This window comes from Nanorana parkeri, unplaced genomic scaffold (genome assembly GCF_000935625.1).
Source record: "Nanorana parkeri isolate BGI_ZX_2015 unplaced genomic scaffold, ASM93562v1 scaffold2368, whole genome shotgun sequence".
Lineage (NCBI taxonomy): Eukaryota > Metazoa > Chordata > Amphibia > Anura > Dicroglossidae > Nanorana > Nanorana parkeri.
Window position 1 is genome coordinate 124,884 of NW_017308636.1, and position 18,546 is coordinate 143,429.

At 49.5% G+C, this 18,546-nt stretch overlaps 1 protein-coding gene across 1 annotated transcript; it reads right to left on the reverse strand.

The window, feature by feature from the left end:
• Positions 1–406: 406 nt before the first annotated feature.
• Positions 407–1,437, reverse strand: CEBPA (CCAAT/enhancer binding protein alpha). Its single transcript, XM_018573408.1, has one exon. It carries the CDS (start codon positions 1,346–1,348, stop codon positions 455–457), a length of 894 nt encoding a protein of 297 aa, XP_018428910.1. The 5' UTR covers positions 1,349–1,437; the 3' UTR covers positions 407–454.
• Positions 1,438–18,546: the final 17,109 nt, after the last annotated feature.

The following is an 18,546-nucleotide window of genomic DNA, read 5'->3' on the forward strand; positions in this document are numbered from 1 at the left end:
CCCGTACTCTCCCCCCCCCCCCCCCCCAAAAAAAATATGCCATTGACAGTTGCAGCAAACTGTTCTTCAAACTTTACTGCTAACTTACAAAATATATATAATAAGATAAGTTTGACCAGCCACAGGTTGCATAGAAGTCATTCAAACTTTCTTTTCTCAGAGTATAAAAAAACACGGACCATAAAAATGTACAGTATTGGGTGGACTTTGGATGCCCGATGGTGGCCCCCTCACCACAACTGCCTGAGCACCGAGGTTGTGAGAAGGTCTTGCAGAGAGGTCGCCACAATCACAAAGGGGCGAAGGCAAGTATCCAACGTTTCTGGCAAGATACGGAGAGGGTCTGAGGCTGGGATCCAAGTTCATGAAAGTGTCCTCATCACTTCTGGCGCTTGGTTAGGGTCCTCAGGAGGTGGAGGGGAGTTCAAGAATAAGGAGGTTGGCTTGGACCTCCTCATGCACAGTTGCCCATCACTTTGACCAGAGAGCTCTCTGGCAGCTGTCTGAAGATGCCCCTGAGGGTCTCCAACTCCCTGCTGAGCTGTTCCACCCTCTTCCTCAACTTGTCGTTATCGTTGGACAGCTCAAGGACCTTATGTTGGGTCTCAGCGTTCCTAATCTTAGCCTTGTCCCTGCTCTTCCTGACTGCTATGTTGTTCCTCTCCCTCCTCACCCTGTACTCGTTACTGCTTTTGTCCACCCATTTTTTGGACTTGCCTCTGGTCTCTGAGGACGATGAGGAGGTAGAAGACGAAGAAGACATCGCCTTGGACGAGGAAGCTTGCAGGTGGTGGAGATGGTGGTGGTGCGGGAGGTGGTGAGGGCTTGGCACTGGGGTGGGTGGAGGAGTCGGGTGCCCGGGCTGCAGGTGCACAGTGGTCTGGGCACAGTGGGCTACCTGGTACTGCAGGTGGGATGGGTGTTGGCTTGCAGGGTGAGGGTAAAGGGCAGCTAGAGACACCCGGTTGGCCTCCTCCTCCTCCCTGGGCTCCTGCTTGATAACCAGGGGCCTCAAGCCACTGTCCAGCTTGTTGTCCATGTAGGTAGCCATGCAGCCATACATCGGGGGGTGCCCGGGAGCCCCTCCAAGTCCCTGGTGGTAGTCTATGGTGGCCTTGGCTCGGTCCTGTTTGCTGTTATGGAAGAGATCGGCCAGGAACTCGTCGTTGAAGGCGGCAGGGTCGATGTAGGCGCTGATGTCTATGGAGTTCTCGTTCTCGCACAGCTCGGTCACGTCCCCGGTGGCCGGGGGCTCCCTGTAGCCGTAGGCAGCGTGCTGCTGAGCTTGAGGCTGCTGGGCACTCATGGATGGCCGGGCTTCGACCTCGTAGAAGTTGGCTAGCTCCATGGAGCTTCTATAGCCAGCCAAGCATGGTGACGAGCTCCGGGAATCCAGGGTGAGCTCGGGCTGACTTCGTGCGATGGTGCGGTAAACTCTGCGACCAGGTGACACCGCCAGCTGCTGCTTTATGATTGCGGGAGCGGAGCTGTCACTGTATATATAGGCGAGGGGTGGCGCCGCGGCATCTAGTGGCCGCTCAGGAGTACTGCACCCGCCGCTGCGCTGCCCGGAGAAAGCGATCATCAGCGATCGATCTTCCCTGCTGCGGGCGCCTTCAGCGCTTCCTTCCTTCCCTATTTTCTGTATCATGGTCGTCCTTGCTTGCGATCCCTGCAGGATGACCCTGGGCTCTGCTCTCTGCCGGCTTGTACTGGTCTTATTTGCAGCTTGCCCTTTGCACCGGCCAGGCTGCACATAAAGATACCGAAGTGCAGACTTTTTATTGCCTGGGCTGTGCTGGAGTTGTCCATCCAGGACACAGTTGTTGGAGTAGAAATCAGGTGAGGGGGTCACAGTGCAGCTTCTATGTGAACTGGACACCTGAGCCTCAGAGGTGTATTTCTATTAATGTATATACTGTATATGTATAGCATATGTACATGTGTTTAGCACACACTTCTGTTACTGACTTGCAGAGGAAGCAATGAGATTCGTTGTTGTAGCCACAAATTCATTCTGCAGCTTTATGTGTAATTATTTCTCCACCTTCAACTTATTAAAACACTTCTGTAAGTGCCATCTACCTCTCCGACAACTGGAACCTAACTCCCCTTCAATTGGAACCTAACTCCCCTTCAATTGGAACCTAACTCTCTTTCAAGGGGAACCTAACTCTTCTTCTTTAGGAACCTATCTACCATTTAAGGGGTACCTCACTCCCCTTCATTGGGAACTTAACTATCTTTCAAGGGGAACCTAACTCCCCTTCAATGAGAACCTAACTCCCCTTCAATGGGAACCTAACTCCCCTTCAATGGGAACCTAACTCTCCTTTAATGGGAACCTAACTCCCCTTCAATGGGAACCTAATTCTCCTTTAATGGGAACCTAACTCTCCTTTAATGGGAACCTAACTCTCTTTCAAGGAGAACCTAACGCTCCTTCAAGGGGAACCTAACTCTCCTTTAAGTGGAACCTATCTCTCCTTTAAAGGGAACCTAACTCTTCTTCTTTAGGAACCTATATACCATTTAAGGGGAACCTAACTCCCCTTCATTGGGAACTTAACTATCTTTCAAGGAGAACCTCACTCTCCTTTAATGGGAACCTAACTTTCTTTCAAGGGGAACCTACTCCTTCATTGGGAACCTAACTCTCCTTCATCGGGAACCTATCTCCCCTATACGGGGTACCTAACTCCCCTTCAATGGGAACCTAGCTCTCCTTTAAGGGGAACCTAACTCTCCTTCAATGGGAACCTAATTCTCTATCAAGGGGAACCTAACTTTTCTTCGTCAGGAACCTATCTACCCTTGAAGGGGAACCTAACTCTAATGGAAACTTAACTCTCCTTCACTGGAAACCTATCTCCCCTTTAAGTGGAACCTACCTCCCTTTTAATGGGAACCTAACTCTCCTTCAATGGGAACCTATCTCCCCTTCAATGGGAACCTATCTCCCCTTCAATGGGAAACTAACTCTCCTTCAATGGGAACCTAACTCCCCTTCAATGGGAACCTAACTCCCCTTCAATGGGAACCTATCTCCCCTTCAATGGGAAACTAACTCTCCTTCAATGGGAACCTATCTCCCCTTCAATGGGAACCTATCTCCCCTTCAATGGGAACCTATCTCCCCTTCAATGGGAACCTAACTCCCCTTCAATGGGAACCTAACTCTCCTTCAATGGGAACCTATCTCCCCTTCAATGGGAACCTATCTCCCCTTCAATGGGAACCTATCTCCCCTTCAATGGGAAACTAACTCTCCTTCAATGGGAACCTATCTCCCCTTCAATGGGAACCTATCTCCCCTTCAATGGGAACCTAACTCTCCTTCAATGGGAACGTAACTCTCCTTCAATGGGAACCTATCTCCCCTTCAATGGGAACCTAACTCTCCTTCAATGGGAACGTAACTATCCTTTAAGGAGAACCTATCTCTTCTTCAGCGGTATTCCAGCTCTCCTACAACTGAGACCCAACTTTCCTACCTCTTCAACTTAATGTGTATTTCCACTTTCGCAGACAAATTTGAGAACACCCCTCTACACTGTATTCTTACACATGTACATGTTTATAATTGGAAGGGTTTCGTCTCATTTTCCCATCAGAAGAAAGTGTATGTAAACCCGAGCGATAGTTTACATTATTGTGGTGCGTTATGTCACATGTTCAGGGTCACGTGAACCTTTAAAGCCTTCAGATTTATAATGTGTGTGAAATGGGACGCCGGATCAGCCCAGCAGACCCTTGAAATGAACTTGCACTTTTTTTTTTAATCCATCGCATCACAACACACGGATTATTCACATCTAAGAGTACCGGTGCACTAAAATGAAGAAAAGCAGATTCGGGGGAACCTATCGTACGAGGCAATGAGGTAAGGGCTTCACCTCATAATCATCCTCTATGCAAAACAAGCGGTTCCTTCCACACGCCATCTAAAACAAACAAAAAAATGAAATGGAAACTCTCCACTTTGCTCATCAATATTCCTCATAAAGCGCCATGAGCCGGATTACCTTATCTTTTCTCTGATTGGTGGCCCGGTGCCTTGTGGGGTTCCAATCTTTCTCCTCTCATAGACAGTCAGGCTGTAAATGGATGCCACCACTGATGTGCAGGGTTACGGTGGTTGGGTGCAGGGTAAGGAGGTTGGGTGCAGGGTAAGGAGGTTGGGTGCAGGGTAAGGAGGTTGGGTGCAGGGTTAGGGTGTTTGGATGCAGGATTAAGGTGGTTGGGTGCAGGGTTACAGTGGTTGGGTGCAGGGTTAGGGTGGATGGGTACAAGGTTAGGGTGGTTAGGTGCAGGGTTATGGTGGTTGGGTAGAGAGTTAGGGTGGTTAGGTGCAGGGTTACGGTGGCTGGGTGCAGGGTTAGGGTGGTTGGGTGCAGGGTTAGGGTGGATGGGTACAAGGTGAGGGTGGTTGGGTGCAGGGTTAGGGTGGATGGGTACAAGGTTAGGGTGGTTGGGTGCAGGGTTAGGGTGGATGGGTACAAGGTTAAGGTGGTTGGGTGCAGGGTTAGAGTGGTTGGATGCAGGTGTACGTTAGTTGGGTGCAGGGTTGAGGTGGTTAGGTGCAGGGTTAGAATGGTTGGGTGCAGGGTTAGAATGGTTGGGTGCAGGGTTACAGTGTTTGGGTGCAGGGTTATGGTGGTTGGATGCAGGTGTACGGTGGTTGGGTGCAGGGTTGAGGTGGTTAGGTGCAGTGTTAGAATGGTTGGGTGCAGGGTTAGAATGGTTGGGTGCAGGGTTAGAATGGTTGGGTGCAGGGTTAAAGTGTTTGGGTGCAGGGTTATGGTGGTTGGGTAGAGAGTTAGGGTGGTTAGGTGCAGGGTTACGGTGGCTGGGTGCAGGGTTAGGGTGGTTGGGTGCAGGGTTAGGGTGGTTGGGTACAGAGTTAGGGTGGTTGGGTGCAGAGTTAGGGTGGTTAGGTGCAGGGTTACAATGGTTGGGTGCAAGGTTAGGGTGGCTGGGTGCACGGTTGGGGTGGTTGGGGGCAGAGCTGTATCCATCCATTCTGTCCTGAACACACCCAGCCGATGGCGAGATAAGTGAAATAGAAGTGAGAAGTGAAGCGGGGACACTCATGTTTACATTGCTGCCCCGGGGACAAGGAGGCTGAACCGAGCAACCTGACTCCCTGCAAAGGCATCAAATATTTTCCAGATTGTTGTGTCTCTGTGTAGCGTGTGATAATTGTTCTAGAACACCCCACCCATCACCAAGACCGCTTCTATCCCATTGCACAGATCTGTCCTAAGCTGGGCACTAAAGTGTACCTGTCAGGATCAGGATATGTAAGCAGCCAGGAATGGATTGCTTGTGAATAAGGACTTGTGTCAGTGAATTCATTTCTCAGGTGATGAACGATCTGATATCAGGTGCAGTAAATGAATTGCGATGTATCTGCTGCGGATCTCTCGCTCTGTGGGGTAGTAATGATGGCCGTCCCTGCAGGAAGGAAATTAGAGGTGATTAGTCCTGGGGAGGGGGTTACATATGGATGAAGATATCGCACAGACAGAGGAAGGAGTAGGGATTACTAATTACTAAAAACAAGCCAGAACCCCAGGGGGGAGGGGATGTTTGTCATTACAATCCTGCACCCCACTGTGCACTGTGCAGGTGTCTACTACACTGAATCATACAGCCAGCACCGGCACTACCGGCGGGAGCCGAATGATGGAATGGTCACGTTTTGTTACATTTCCATTTTTAATACCAAACTAACATTAAAGAAATCCGTTCTGGGCCGTGTCTCCGCTCTGGGCTGTTCCTCTACTCTGGGCTGTTGCTTTTGTCTGGGCCGTTCCTCCTCTTTGGGCCATTCCTACGCTCTGAGCCTTCTTCTACTCTGAGCCTTCTACATTCTGAGCCCTTCTTCTACTCTGAGCCTTCTCCACTATGGGCCATTCCTACGCTCTGAGCCTTCAACTCTATGGGCCATTCCTTCACTCTGAGCCTTCACCACTATGGGCCGTTCCTTCACTCTGTGCCTTCACCACTATGAGCCATTCCTTCACTCTGAGCCTTCAACTCTATGGGCCATTCCTTCACTCTGTGCCTTCACCACTATGAGCCATTCCTTCACTCTGAGCCTTCAACTCTATGGGCCGTTCCTTCACTCGGTGCCTTCACCACTATGAGCCATTCCTTCACTCTGAGCCTTCAACTCTATGGGCCATTCCTTCACTCTGTGCCTTCACCACTATGAGCCATTCCTTCACTCTGAGCCTTCAACTCTATGGGCCATTCCTTCACTCTGAGCCTTCACCACTATGGGCCATTCCTCCACTCTAAGCCTTCTCTGCTCTGGACGGTTTCTTCACTCTGGGCCCTTCCTGCTCTATGGGCCGTTCCAACGCTCTGAGCCTTCTCTGCACCTTCTCTGTGCTGGGCTGTTACTCCTCTCTGGGACGTTCCTCCACTCTGAGCCGTTCCTCCTCTCTGGGTGAGTCCTCCTGTATGCACTGTTCCTCCTTTCTGGGCCGTTCTTCTGCTCATTTCCACCATGTTTCAATATAGTTACTTTTTACACTGGTACATAGTCAGGTTTAAAACAGACACATGGCCATCAAGTTCAACGGGTGAACTCTAGAACTGTTTGAGGTTCTGGTCAGTGAAAGAGGTCCCTGGCAACATTGCAACACCAACTATATTACCGATAATGGATCAGGTTACCAAGAACCGGATCTGTCACCGAGGAACTGGAATCCGGATATTAAGGACGAGCATCCTATGTTAGGGGACAGTTTGGATGTAAATGGTTGTTATTGGAGTTTACTTTTGGGGCTCTGTCACATGTAAGCGTTGCATTAATGAGCATGCGTTAACGTGTGCGTCGTCATTATAAATGGGCTGCCAGCGCAGCAAAATGAATGACAATAAGAAGACACGGGGCAATTCTGATCCTAACCAAAGGGGGCGCCAATGGGCTGCAGGTGTCTCACTTGTCTTGCTGAAACTGTATCTAAAATCCAAGAACAAAAATGTAACCTATTGCCGCTCACCAGTCCTCAGATGTGGCGGCTGCATTAGTTGTCATTTTCAGCTATTACAGAAATTACCTGTTGAACCCGCCAGAAATCCAGTGTCCTTGTCACTTCCTGTGAGCTGAACTGAAATCCCAAACTATGTAATCTTCCTTCCAAGTTATCTTCTGTAAACTACGAATTCCCTGCCCCCTCCCCCCTCAGTGTGTTGCATTGCGGTGCGGTGCATGGTTTACGTATTTCACTGCATGCTATTGTGGTAGAGTGCATCATGGTGCAGCACATGCCCACCGGGAGGTGTCTTGGGGTGCCATTCAGAATGCGAGGGCAACCTAGCCTGATGTGCAGCGCGCTCTGTGCCTGCCCGCTAAACCAATGAACCAAAATTCAGATGGATTTCCGAATCCCAATGCATCCGAATCCGAATTTAGGTTTCTGAATTACCGATCCCGTTTGAATTTAGTTCTAAAAACAAAACTGAATGGGACATGTGACTTTTCTGGCCCATCAGATGTGTTTTTCCGGTTCAATGCCTCCGAATGGGTCTGAACAGGAATATTCATTAAGGCAACATGGGAGCCATATACAGTATATACATATATTACTAAAGCCGAGGCTCTCAGACCCCAATGGCATTGGGGATCCAAATTTCATAATTGCATTGGGGAGCTCCGAAATGCCATTGGGGTCTGGGAGCCTCGGCTTTAGTAATATTTATACTGTATATATGATTCACAGACCCGTATTGCTTTCTGGAGCTCCCCAATGCAGTTCGGAAATTCGGATCCCCAATGCCATTCGGGTCTGGAGATTCAGCTTCAGTATTATCTGTATCTGGTTTTCTGTGGTATTCGCAACGAATATTCGTAAACTCGTCCGAAACGAACGACAATTCGTATTTAGTCCGAACAAGAACTGAATTGAATTTCGGATCCGAATCCTGAATATCGAAATAAGGAAATATCCGAACCAAACCGAATGTTTCCGCAGCTTACATGTCTAGCCTTTACTGCAACTCTATGGTGAAAACGGGTCCCAAATGTGATATAATTAGGATGTGCGTCGACTTCCGATCTTCCCGAAACCTGAATCGGATCAGAATTTGTATCAAATGAGAAAGAAAAAAAAAAAAGAAAATGTGTTACGTGTAGAATGAAGGTCCAAATTCTGATCAGGTATGAGGGTTCGTTCACACCGTAAGGCCGTGCGTCCCGGTCAGACAATGCTTGCAGCATTTTGATCGCACCGGACCGCACTGCAGGCACAATGTGCCCTGCGATCCCGCGCGGTCGATCGCATTGCGGCCACAGAGCGTGGCTACGGTGCCATTCACTTCAATGGCCCGCCACGCCCCCTCCAGCCCGGCAAAAAAGTGAGCCGGCCGCAATGCGGGTAGTGCGTTCCGGTCCGAATCTGACCGGAACGCACTGTCCTATGGTGTGAACGAACCCTGAAAAGATGATGCCTGGTAGACGTGAGATGTGTGTATGTTTGACGTTTGTGTATGATGTGTGTATGTATGACGTATGTATGATGTGTGTGTGTGTGTGTATGACGTTTGTGTATGATGTGTGTGTGTGTGTATGTATGATGTGTGTGTGTATGTATGATGTGTGTATATATGACGTGTGTGTGTGTGTGTATGTATGATGTGTGTATATGTTTTGCGTGTGTGTATGTTGTGTGTGTGTGTATGTATGACGTGTGTGTATGTATGATGTGTGTGTGTGTATGTATGATGTGTGTATATATGACGTGTGTGTGTGTGTGTGTGTGTATGTATGATGTGTGTGTGTGTGTATGTATGATGTGTGTGTGTGTATGTATGATGTGTGTGTATGACGTGTGTGTATGTATGATGTGTGTATATGACGTGTGTGTGTGTATGTATGATGTGTGTATATATGACGTGTGTGTGTGTATGTATGATGTATGTGTGTGTATGTATGACGTGTATGTATGACGTGTGTGTATGACGTGTGTGTGTCTGTGAAGTGTGTTTGTATCTCCAGCTTAGTGTCTGTGTATTTCGGCAGTTACAAATGCAGACAATGAAATGACACAAGTGGTAATGGAGGTGATAATGGGGCTCATGTAACCGGCTGGAGATCAATAATATTTGCTCAGTATTAGCATCCTAAGTGGCTTTCAGTGGCCTCCCCGCCGGCTACCAGCTAAGACTCGTCTGATGAGCCCCCTGCGGCTCCTGCGATATCCTGCCGCTCTTCCTGGAACAGGTTCCCCCTCAGACCGGCATCCATACCCAACTCTCCCCTCCTCCAGTACGATGACAACGCGGTGACTACAAGCCGTAAGAAAAATGATGATCTACAAGTTTAAAGACATCGGCTGGAAATATCTGGCGATACGTTGAACAGTTTTCTTTACAGAAAGTCATTTTCCACAATTTGCATTTTTTTTTTTGCCAATAACAAGGCAACTTGGGCACTCCAGCAAATCCCATCATGCCTCTGTCTCTGGGGGTCATTCCTGTGGCTGTGGTAGTCATGCAATGTCTCATGGGACTTGTAGTACAACAACAGTTGGCGTGCTGAGGTTGCCCAGCCCTGCCATAAAGTGGACCTTCACCCATTGATAAAACTAACCCTCCCCTGCAGAGCCCCCCCAAGGGCCGTTTTGTGTTTTTTGTAGAGGTTTATCCTTTTATTTTTGTAGCCGCACAATTAGCCAGTTTGGCTTCTTTTCATTCCATGTCATGTCGCCTGCCTAGTGACTCTTCTAAAAGGTCCCATTGGACACAAACGTTGGAGACTGCACAAGGTGGACCCTCAGGCTGCGGTATCGGTGGGGTTCTGAACAGGTACTCTTCAGCACAGGCGCACGGTTTACATAGCACATGCACCAGTGGGATTTCAGCTTGATGATCTTGAAATGCGGATTTACCGGTAAGACTGGTTTGATTCACCTATTTATATTCAGAATGCTAAAATGATGCCAAAAATTGTGCCCGGTGAAATGACATGAACCGTGAGACTGAAAGTGCAACGAGATGAGGTGACAACAAACCACGGAGGGCCAATCTGTCTGTTTAGGGGAGGACTTGCTCTGGTCCCTATTCATGTTGTCTAATAATCCAACATGGGTTTTGTTCTGGGTGCAAATATAGGAAAGGCTTACCTGTCCCGCGGTGGGCCCCAGCCAGCATGGTAGAGTATGCTTGTCCCACGCTGGGCCCCAGCTAGCATGGTAGAGGATGCTTGTCCTCTGGTGGGCCCCAGCCAGCATAGTAGAGGATGCTTGTCCCCCGTTAAGCCCCAGACAGCATAGTAGAGGCTGCTTGTCCCCCGCTGGGCCCCAGCCAGCATGGTAGAGGATGCTTGTCCCCCCGCTGGGCCCCAGCCAACATGGTAGAGGATGCTTGTCCTCCGGTGGGCCCCAGCCAGCATAGTAGAGGATGCTTGTCCCCCGCTAGGCCCCAGCCAGCATAGTAGAGGATGCTTGTCCCCCGCTAGGCCCCAGCCAGCATGGTAGGAGGAGGATGCCTCCTCTCTCCTCTGGTAGGTGGCATGCTTGGTTGCCTGGAAATGTCTCGTCTGCAGGGAAGTGGCATATAGCAGTGGTGGTTGGAGGATTGGTGTTGCCTATCCTTTAAATGTTCACTTGGGCATCACCATCAGCAACATCATACAAAGACATTGTAGACCATTGTTCTGTTCCAGCCTTGTGGTCACAGTTTGAAGACCCTTTTCTATTCCACCATGACCGCCCCCTGTGTACAAAGCCAGCTCCATACAGACATGGCGTGACCAGTTTGATGTGGAAGAACCAGGGTGTCCTTCACAGAGCCCCGACCTCAACCGTACTGAGCACCTTTCAGATGAACTGGAACGCTTATGGTGAGCCAGGTCTTCTCATCCAACATCAGTACTTGACCTCACAAACGGGACATATTCCCACAGACACCCTCCAAAATCTTGTGGAAGACTTCTCAGAAGAGTGGAGGATGTTGTAGCCACAAAGGGAGGCCAACTCCATATTAATGGCCATGGGGGGATCCAACTCCATATTAATGGCCATGGGGGGATCCAACTCCATATTAATGGCCATGGGGGGATCCAACTCCATATTAATGGCCATGGGGGGATCCAACTCCATATTAATGGCCATGGTTTTGGAATGGGATGCCCTACAGGTTGTTTTAAAAAAGTACAACAATGTGATTTACCCTGATGGGATTTTGTGCACCCCGATTATGACAAGCTTGGTACGTTCCCGAGAACCCTTTTATCTCATACTTCATCTTCACTATCTGCAGTAGACCCTGGCCCGGCAGGACATACTCTGCAGCCTGTTTACCTTGGCCTGCCAGCAGCTTGCAGTCCTTGGGTGAACTGCACCCAGGGTTCCCTCTGTGAACCGTGCTTGTCATTGAATTTCCAGCTCTTCACAAAGCAAAAAAAAGCCCAAAACAAATTAAAGACATGTAGAGGGCCTCAACTCTGACCCCTGACATCACCAACAGGCCTTACATGGTATTCAGTATTTACTGTATTATGGTATAGAAGGCCGTGAGAGCCTGCAGACATTCAAGAAGAGATGGTCAGACATATTACATACATAATGGGCACAGCAGCTTTGTAGACCCGAAAACTCAGTGACATGATGGTGAGAGCCCCTGATAATGGCCCAGCAGGAGTTAAAACATGGGAGCCTAGCACAGGGATGGTGGGAGCTCCTCATAATGGGCACAGCGGGTGTACAGACCCGGGAACTCAGCACAGGGATGGTGGGAAACTGCCATTCTGCAAAGACTTTACCTGCACCAGACACAGCCGCTGTGCCTGAGATTGGTGGGGGAGGTGCTGGGAGCAGTGGTGCCACGACTGTTTTGGAGTCTGCAGTAGGCGGGACTGTGTTTGAATCCAGGAGAGAGGCTGATTGGTCAGAGCAGGGGGAGGGGGCGGGTCTTGCCTCTGTTGCTCCAATGACTACCATCCTGGCTGATTCAGACTCCTTGTCAGCAGGTTTGCTTGTGTCTGAGGACAATGCTGCAAATGTTGGGGGTGGGTCTGTGAGGAAAACATATGCTGGTGCTGCTACAGGAGCAGGGAATGATCCCGGAAATGTTTTATCTGCCTCACTGTTTAGAAGGAGGAATGTTGTGCAGCTTCGATGGGAGGGTGGGGGTATTCCTCCACATAGGAGGGCAGTGGTGGATAAGATTCTGCAGATGGGGTTTAGGCCCGCAGATGTCTTTGCCCTGATCAGTCCGGCCGGTTCCTATGAGTACGATTTATCCTTTATCCGTGCAGAGTCTTTGGACATATTTTGGGAGAAGTATGAGCATGTGTGTAGGGGCCTGCCGGACTGGAAAGGGCTCATCCCCAAGCTTATATCGCGCCAGCCGCTCATTAAAATGGTGACAATTCTTGTCCGCAATGAGTCCATACCACAAGGGGACTTATCTGTATGGTTGAGGAGATATGGAGACATCCTGAGCCCCCTTAGGAAGATTGTGGATGATCGGGGAATATGGACGGGGGGGTGGTCTGTGCAGCTAAAACTGAGAGTTGTGGATAATGTCATCCAGCATCTGCCGTCCTCAGCTTTCCTGGGGAGGGACAGGCTGACCATATTTTATCCAGGCCAGCCAAAGCTATGTAATAAATGTGGTGATAAAGGGCACTTTGCATCCTCCTGTCCGGTGATGAAGTGCTCTCTGTGTCAGGGTTTAGGACATTTGGCGAAGGATTGTAACATTATAAGGTGCAATCTGTGCAATGCGGTGGGCCATCCCTATAGTCAGTGTCCTGAGGCAATGCACAACCAGCCTGAGCTCATGAGAGAGTTCTTCCGCCTGGACATGGAGGATGCTCAGAGCTCAGCAGCTAGGGTGCCTGTGAGTCCCTCTGAGTCTGTGCCAATACCCAGTGTGCCCGTGTCTTCCCAGTCTGTGCGTTTGTCTAGTGTGCCCGTGTCTTCCCAGTCTGTGGTGTCCCAGTCTGTGCGTTTGTCTAGTGTGCCCGTGTCTTCCCAGTCAGTGGTGCCCCAGTCTGTGCGTTTGCCTAGTGTGCCCGTGTCTTCCCAGTCTGTATCCAAGGTATCGGTTATCGAGAATGTGTCCAATCCTTCTGTGTCTATGTCTTCTAAAATTGCAGAGGCAGCAAGAGGTGCTGAGGCAGGTGCATCAAGTGCAGTGCCAGTCCCCCTCCCTCGGCGCTGCAGGGCTTCTATTAAGGACCGTGGGGTACAGAGGAGTGGTGAAGAGGTTGGCCTGGTGGGGGATAAGGGAAGGGAGAGTGGTGGGGAGGGGGGTGTAGGGGAGGGTAAGGGTGGGGAAGCTGTTGATACTGGTTTGTCCAAGGAGGATATGGAGTGGTTGAAGGAGAAAAGGAGGAAGGGCAAAAGGAGGAAAAAAAAGGACTCTATTGCCTCAAGTCCTGAGGTGTTGCCTTTGGCGAATAGGTTTGGGGTCCTGTCAGATAATGATGACAATGAATGGGACTCATTGAGTACAGCATCTTCTATGGAGGACGAGTCTCAGGGTGCACTGAAGCGCACTGGTTCTCCAGGAAGAGAGAGTAGTCAGGCTAAGAAGCGGCTGCCTCAATTACCCTAATGGCAGTTCCCACTCCGTTACAAGTGGCAACCATTAATGTTGCCAGCTTAAGATCAGTGAGCGCTCGTGACATGGCCTTATTTTTGCTCAGCGAGTTTGATGCTGACATTTTGTTTTTGCAAGAGACCCATCTGAGTAGTTTGGCCGATATACATCTGGCAAAGAAGGAGTGGAGATGCGGTCCCTCCTTTTGGTCTCTTGCGGCCGAGCCTTACAGCGGGGTTGCGGTCCTTTTTTCTGGTACGGTAACGTGCCGACGGGTAATTGAGGTAGAGATTGGGAGATGCATGGTCTTGGACGTCTCTGTGAGGGGGCAGGACCTGCGCCTGATTAACATCTATGGTCCCCAGACGAAATGGGACAGGAAATGCCTCTTTACAAAGATTAAGCCTTTTCTTTTTACGGCCCAGCAGGTTATCTTTGGAGGTGATTTTAACACCGTTACTAGGTCTAAGGACAGGCGAGGTTTCAGAGATAAGCTGGGCTATGACAGCCTTTTCCTCAATGCGATAGTTAGGGAAGCAGGTCTGGTAGATGCGCACATTAAGCGCTGCCCAGACGACACGGGGTTCACTTTTCAGCGAGGTAGTAGTCAGAGTAGGATAGACAGGTTTTTTTTAAAGGGGGACTCCGCTTTTTCGGCACCTGTGTGTCGGGCGGTGGAGTTTTCCGATCACTGTATTCTATCTGTGACTCTGAATGCCTCAGACATGCCACCTAGGGGGAGGGGTATCTGGAGATTGAATTCGGCCCTCCTGGATGACGAGAGAGTAAGACAATCCTTTGAGGAATTTTTTCAGGCACAGGTAACTATCCTAGACTTCTGCAGCACTAAGTCAGAATGGTGGGAGCTTATAAAACAGCGGACTGTCGGGCTTTTCAAGGCCATAGGAAGAAAGAAGCAGCAAGATAAGTATATCACCTACCAGCGTTTGCGGAGGAAACTTGACCGCCTTGTCTCGAATGGAGGAGATTCTGGGGCGATCTCTGAGGTGAAACTCCTCCTTAGGAGACATCAATATGACCGGCACGCCTCTTTGGTTCAGGAGAGGGACTACGGGAAATACCATTCGCCCGACCCTTACCAGAACTGCAAACAGAGCGTAGCAGTTAAGACGGTCAATGGCCTGAAGGACAGTACGGGCTCTCTGACGAAGTCTAGGTCAGGGATCCTGGAGGTCGTCAGGTCATACTATGCCGATCTCCTGGGAGGAAGGAACCTTGATCGGGCAAGGATGTTAAGTTTTTTGGACTCTACACCAGGTCTGGAAAGTAATGTTCCTTTGATGAATTTGACAGATGACATCACTGCAGATGAGGTGATCCAGGCTATTGATAAATTGGCCATCAAGAAAACGCCGGGGCCAGATGGTTTGACAGCCGAGTTTTATAAATGTTTTAAGACGATCCTGGCTCCCTACCTTGCGGAGGTTTTTAATGGCTGTTTGCAGGAGGGTTCTCTCCCTCCCTCCATGAGGCAATCTGCAGTGATTCTTCTGTCAAAGGGTAAAGATCCTTCGATGATTGGGAACTGGCGCCCCATTAGCCTTCTTAATGTCGATAGAAAGATACTGGCAAAGATTTTGTTCTGGCGATTATCACCAGTGGCAGGCGGTTTGTTATCCCGCCACCAGCACTGCTCGGTCCAGGGTAGAAGCACTTTCTCAGCTGTGATAGCTGTCCGGGAGGCCTTGGAGCGCTGTAGGGCTGCTGGTTGGGGTAAATTTCTGCTGACATTGGATCAGGCTAAGGCCTTTGATCGGGTTAATCATGAGTACCTATGGCTCCTTCTTGGCAAATATGGCCTGGATGGGGGGTTCATTGATTGGCTCAAGATTTTGTACAAAGGGGCTGAAAGCTTTCCTCTGGTTAACGGTTGGGTCGGGCAGCCCTTTGTGGTCGGCTCGGGTGTGCGTCAGGGGTGTCCTTTGAGTCCTCTGCTATATGTGTTTGCAATCGATCCCTTCATTAGAAGGCTAGAGTGTGGACCATTGTGTGGGGTACCTTTGGGCATCGCTGGTGAGCCTCCTTTGAAGGTTGTGGCCTATGCTGATGACGTTTCTGTTTTTATCTCTGGGACTGGGGAGGCGCAGGAGGTGGTCTCAGTGATAGAACAGTATTCAGAGGCATCGGGTTCACAGGTCAACCAGGACAAGTGTGAAGCTTTCTGGATGGGCGAGGAAGGTGAGAGCTTTGTTCTCCCGGATGACTTCCCGGAGCCCCAACAAAAAATTAGAGTTCTAGGCATTGAATTCGGCCCAGGTGACTATGGTCATGCAAATTGGGTGAGCAGGCTGAAGAATGCCGATGCCAAGGTGGCATGCTGGAAAGGTTGGCGGCTTTCCTTGAGGGAAAAGGTTGACCTGATCAAGACTTACCTGATTCCGATTTTCCTGTATGTCAGCTTTGTTTGCGTTTTGCCAGTGTCTCTCTACACCAGGGTCTATGGTTGTTTCTTCCAGCTGTTATGGGGGAACAGAATAAACCTCGTCAAACGGAATGTGACTTACCTTCCCAGGCGGGAGGGTGGTCTAGGGATGATCAACCCCGTAGTCTTTTTCTCTCTGATGTTTGTAAAGTACAACCTTGGTAACATGTTGGCAGAGAGACCGCCTGGGTGGGTGGGTATTTTCCAGTCCTGGTTTAGACCCTTTCTGCGAGACTGGGAAAATGGTGGGCCAGTGAAGAGCCTGAGGGTCAAGCATGATAAGCTCCCGGCTTATGTTGCCCCGTGTTTGAAAATGCTTCGGCAGTGGCAAGTAACGGCAGGAGAAGTCAGATCTCTTCCAAGGAAACTTCTTGAGAAGCGGGTCATGAGCTTTGCTTTTTGCGAGCCACTGGCCTTAAGGGATTGCCCAAGCCTTGTTTTGAGGGAGGGTTTGCGATTGATTAATTTGGAAAGAATCCCAATGAAGTTTAGGGATCAGGCTTGGCTCGCCTTCCAGGGGAAACTATATGTGAAGGGCAACTTGAAGTTTCTTTCTATGAGTGATCGGGGCTGCCCGAGAGTGGAGTGTGGAGGAGTGCTGGAGTCCATGGATCACTTTCTACTTCAGTGCCCTTTTAATATAGAGGTGTACAAGAGGGTGGGGAGGGCTCTGAGTATCCCCTTCCTCCCCCAGATGAGTTATGCAGAGTGGGTGTACGGGGCATTCCAGACTCGCCGGGATTATGATTTGGAAACACTTTTTCTAGTTAGTCTCGTAGTCCGTTATTTCACGTGGAGTGCACGGTGTCAGGTATCCTTGCGGAGTAAAATCCTCCCTGTCCAGGTGGTGGTGCAGGACATTCTGGGTGAGGTCGGGAAGATTCGGGGTCTTGAGAAAGACAGGTGGCAGCAGGGGGCCTGGATAAAGGCGTGGAGGAATATCAGGACTCTGTAGCTGCTGCCTGTTGATCTCGGGGTGTGCGGCTTTTCTCTCTGTCCTTTCTTCACTCCCCGAGATTTTCAGATCAAATACATTTTTGATAAGAGGCTACATGCATGGTGACGGTGATGTTCCTTAGTCTGGCTCTCTCGTAGGGATTATGCGTGCGCATTGATTTTTCTGTTTGATGTTATTGCCCTTTGTTTTGTATAGTTATATTCAATTATTTTGTATATATGTTTTATTCATTCATTTATTTATTATTGTTTTATTGTATATAAGTTCTTGTTTGTAAGATTTTCAATAAACAAAATTAGCCCCTCATAATGGGCACAGCGGGTGTACAGACCCGGGAACCCAGCACAGGGATGGTGGGAGCCCCTCATAATGGGCACAGCGTGTGTACAGACCCGGGAACTCAGCACAGGGATGGTGGGAGCCCCTCATAATGGGCACAGCGTGTGTACAGACCCGGGAACTCAGCACAGGGATGGTGGGAGCCCCTCATAATGGGCACAGCAGGTTTACAGATGAAGGAACTGAAGTGCAGAGATCTCACTTGTAAGACAGAAGAGACTGTTCGGAGGTTAAATGCTGCAATATGTACCAAGATTCAGTTTGGGGCAGACGGACCCTTTAAGACAATTCTCCTACTTATTGCGACATGTTAGTAAATGGGAATATGACTTCAGCATTGTGCACGTTTGTGGGCAGAGCAGAGGTGCTGTTTGCCTTTTTATGTTGGTATGTGATGTGACCTTTCTTCTATCTGTAGCAGATGTAAACACTTCATTGCATTCTGCACATTGCGGGGATGGTATGCAGCGTACCATAGAAATATTCATCGAGAAAATACTTTCTGTTCTTGCTAAATATAACAATGAAAAATGTACAGAGCCCACATGTGGAATGTTCACAGCCCGGCCACTGGGGGCGCTGTTCTATCTGCAAGTCATCTTCCATGATGAGGAGTCCCCCTTCAAATGACTGAGTTTAGGTGTCTGCAGTGATGGGTGCTGCTAATGCTCAAACAATGGCCCTGGAATGGGATGTCCAACAAGCTCAATTAGATGGACAGGTGGGGCGCAAACCTTTTGCCGTGTAGTGTAGATACAATATGTTATGTCTTTTTTTTTTTAGTACCTTCAGGCCAGACGTGTCCTCTTAGCTGGGCGGTGATGACACCAGCACTGGTATTAGTGCCATAACACAGTGAAAACAGGACACCATTTCAACGGCCACTGAAGAGGGAGTGCCCATGGCGCCCTGCGCTCACAGGATGTCCCCAGTCTTTGTGGTAAAGTGACACTCAGGGGGGTCATGTATTTCCACTCATATATTCCACCTTTTGCAGCCCATTCACAAAACGCAGGCCGGGGTGTAGAGTCTATGGTACTGCATGGAGTTCTCTCTGCTTAAAGGAGAACTATGAGGTGAGTGATGTTCACTCAACCTCATAGTTCGAGCCGACGTGGGACAATGAGACTCTCACAGGTCGGCTCAGTAGATCGGGAAGTGAGCGAACACATACCGTCCCTCGCTCACTTCTCCATAATTTCCCTGCAGAGAGCAGTGACTGTCACTCAAGGCTCCCTGCAGG